Source organism: Parasteatoda tepidariorum, chromosome 9, assembly GCF_043381705.1.
Source record: "Parasteatoda tepidariorum isolate YZ-2023 chromosome 9, CAS_Ptep_4.0, whole genome shotgun sequence".
Classification (NCBI taxonomy): domain Eukaryota; kingdom Metazoa; phylum Arthropoda; class Arachnida; order Araneae; family Theridiidae; genus Parasteatoda; species Parasteatoda tepidariorum.
This window is the reverse complement of record NC_092212.1, coordinates 9,882,794-9,885,978: the sequence shown is the minus strand read 5'-3', so window position 1 is coordinate 9,885,978 and position 3,185 is coordinate 9,882,794. Positions and strand designations below refer to the sequence as shown.

The 3,185-nt window shown below is 34.2% G+C and overlaps 1 protein-coding gene across 2 annotated transcripts in view; it reads left to right on the top strand.

The window, feature by feature from the left end:
- Nucleotides 1-3,185, top strand: part of LOC107453171 (neurotrimin-like) — a 159,624-nt gene that overhangs the window by 145,384 nt on the left and 11,055 nt on the right. Inside the window, exons 2-3 of one of the 2 annotated variants that reach the window (XM_071185474.1) lie at nt 107-198; nt 2,349-2,490. In XM_071185474.1, coding sequence (XP_071041575.1) covers nt 107-198; nt 2,349-2,490 — 234 coding nt within the window. The remainder of the gene's footprint in view (nt 1-106; nt 199-2,348; nt 2,491-3,185) is intronic. The other variant, XM_071185475.1, reaches the window with a different exon arrangement.

Below are 3,185 nucleotides of genomic sequence, written 5' to 3'. Positions count from 1 at the left end.
CTTTTTACACAGACATGGTATATATATATATATAAAGTTAATATGTGTATTTTAGTAAGATTTTCTACTTTTTAATCTTTAATTGATTTATCTTGTTTCGTTTCAGAAGGAATTGAAGCTCGTTCAAATTATTCCAGACAGCAGAAATATTCTCAAATCCGATCTACAAATTGTACAGAAGATGATATCTCAATTACTGTAAGTGCTCTTATCCTTAAAGTAACCCTTCTTTTAAACAATCTGCATGAAACAAATAGGATTTAAATAATGAAACAAAAATTAAATTTAACTTTTAGGGTAAGATTATCCTAAAACTATGGTTTTGTATACTTTTATGTTTGATTGTCATATCTTTTTATACAATTTCGTATCATTTTTTACTCCCGTAGATCAATACCCCCCCCCCATGAATTTTTAGTTGAAACACTTCCCGTCTGTTACAACTTATGAATTGTTGAAATCCAAAAAATATAGAAAATTTCTTCTTTTTTCAATTAAAAAGATATCGCGAATATGACATCAAATATATTTCACGTCCGAAACTCTTATTATATTTTATAACTGTCGTTAAGCAGCCAGACCAATTTCGGGTTTACCACTACTAACGTTCAACTTCGTAGCCTTGTAGCGTTGAACCCAATCTAGAAGTCAAGAGAATTTCAGGATAAAGTATTGGAAAAAATTTACCTTCGGGGAGTACTTTTTGACGGAACTAACCCGCGTCTGCCCTACATGGAGAGGAAGACCACGAGGACCTCCCACGGTTAGACTAATTGCAAAGGAACTCAATCCCATAATCCGTCTACCGCTGAAGATATTTTACGTCAGCACTGTGATCGGTGCGAGTCAGGTGTGGAATTCGTGTGGATCAGCCATGGAAAGCGAACGCTCTATCCCCCGAGCCACCTCAGCTCGCCATGTGTATGAGACGTTTAACTGTAACTTTTTGTTGCGGGTGAGACAAGTGCAAAATTAGATACCTATTAGATTAATTAGATTTGTTAACGCAATTCTCAGCAGGCAAAAACCTTACATAATAGCTCTCAGAATATATGTATTGGGAGTACAAATTAGTTCGGTCCGTTTTTTTGTGGTCAAAAATGCATTTATTTTAGAGCAAAATGAATGAACAGATTAATCAAAGTATTGTCTATTGCAGGCTACTACTACTTTTTCCCACCTCTCAGGTAATTTTCGAATTCTATCTCGAAAAAATTTCTCGTCTTTTGAGGCGATCCAAGTTAGGAGCCAATTTTCGATTTCTGCGAAAGAAGTGAACTGGTGACCTGCAAAATCATGTTGCATCTTTCGGAACAACCAGTAATCAGAAGGAGCGATGTCCAGTGAATACAGCGGGTGTGGTAAAATATCCCACTTGAGCCTTTCCAAGTAGTTTTTTACGACTTTTGAGACATCAGTCCGACCGTTATTATGCAGAAGAGTAACTTTATCATGTCTTTGCTCGTATTCCGCCCTTTTTTCTCGTAAGGCACGGCTCAAATGAATCAATTGTAGCCTATACCAATCGCCCGTAATGGAATCACCAGTTTGTAGCAGCTCATAGTATACAAAACTATTCACCATTTATCATTCACCATTTACCATTCTTTATTCACCATTAAGCATTCTTGAAACGTCGAAACTATTCCCTACATGATTTATCAGTTGGAGCATTGTCAACATAAACTTCTACAAGCATTGGATGAGCTTCAGCTGCACTTTTCTTCGAATTAAAGCAGAAGCATAAAACCTCCCGCAAATGGTGCTTCTTTACCGAAAAATTTGACATATTCAACAAAGTAAAAAACAGGGTTTTTGTATGAAACTCAAAGTGATGTAAACTGAATATTATTGACAGATGCTTAATCTCTCTGAAACCACCGAAACCAGCTGAGCCATTTTTTAAAAACTGACCGAACTAATTTGTACACCCAATATATAAATTCAGACATTTGTTCAACTTTACGAGATCAGGAAGCGTAAAGATTTTTAGTGCAGATCTTTTTACACAGACATGGCGTCACTTAATAAATTAAAATAATGAGTAAAATTTCGCTCTTTTTTTGTAAAATACGATTTAGTATACACTTTAAAGTTAATATGAGAAATTTTAATGATATTTTTAAAAAAATTAAATTTTTTCGTGTCCTCTTTTGTGTGGAATGAGAGATTCATTCAATCAGGCTTCTGTAGCCGGTGAAAACTGAGAACAGCCAGTATTCACATTAAATCCTCAGCTAGTTTTCGGTACACAAAAATTTTTTTTATAAAGAAAGAGGGGAAAATTTGTTTAATTTTATCTTGTTCATGTACTGTAAAACTGATTCCGTGTAATGAATTTTTTACAGGTAAAGTGTCATCCGAACCGTGTAAGGGATCGTGTCGATTCCTCCTCAAGAAACCGTTCCATGTGCTGTTCTTTCGGCCACTACAATTCCAGCCACCCCCTTTCTTGCGGAATGACCGCAGATCCTACAGAAAATCCTACTTGTATGTTTCACACACATTCTTTCTTTTTTAATTGTCATTCTGAAATTTTATGCTGTGAAAAGTGTTTCAATTAACGAACCTATTTAGTTTGTCAACTGAAGCTTGAAGTAGGTTATTTTTAAAAACATTACCATTTTTAATCAAATGAATAGAATTATAATAATATATAGTAGGGGAGAGTGGGGTCAATTGTAACAGGGTACGATTGTAACAGAGCAAAAATTTCGAGTGTCAGGTTCCAGATTTGGTTCCTAGGTGGCGCACAAGGTGTGTTTAATAAATCTACATGTACACCCCTACTGGCAACCGTTTTTAAGTACTTTTGAAAGAGTTACATCACAAAAGATATTTTCACGCTACGTAAGTATTTTTTTTTAGTATTAGAATATTATATTGTAACAAAGTAATTTTGTTTACACAAATAAAAATTATTAACCGAATATGTAAGTGGACACCTTAATTAACATTTCAATAAAAAATTAATTAACTAGCATGTTTTTAACAAATGAAGCTGAAATGGCGTCTTGGGGACGATTGTAACAATAAGTAAAGGGACGATTGTAACAGCTGAAATTATCTTATGTTTACAAACCATTACTTAACTCTTTAAGAACTACCAATAGTTTCCTATATCATTTATATTATGTTGCATGTGCATTATTTTATTTGTCACCTTTCACAGCATAAATTAAATT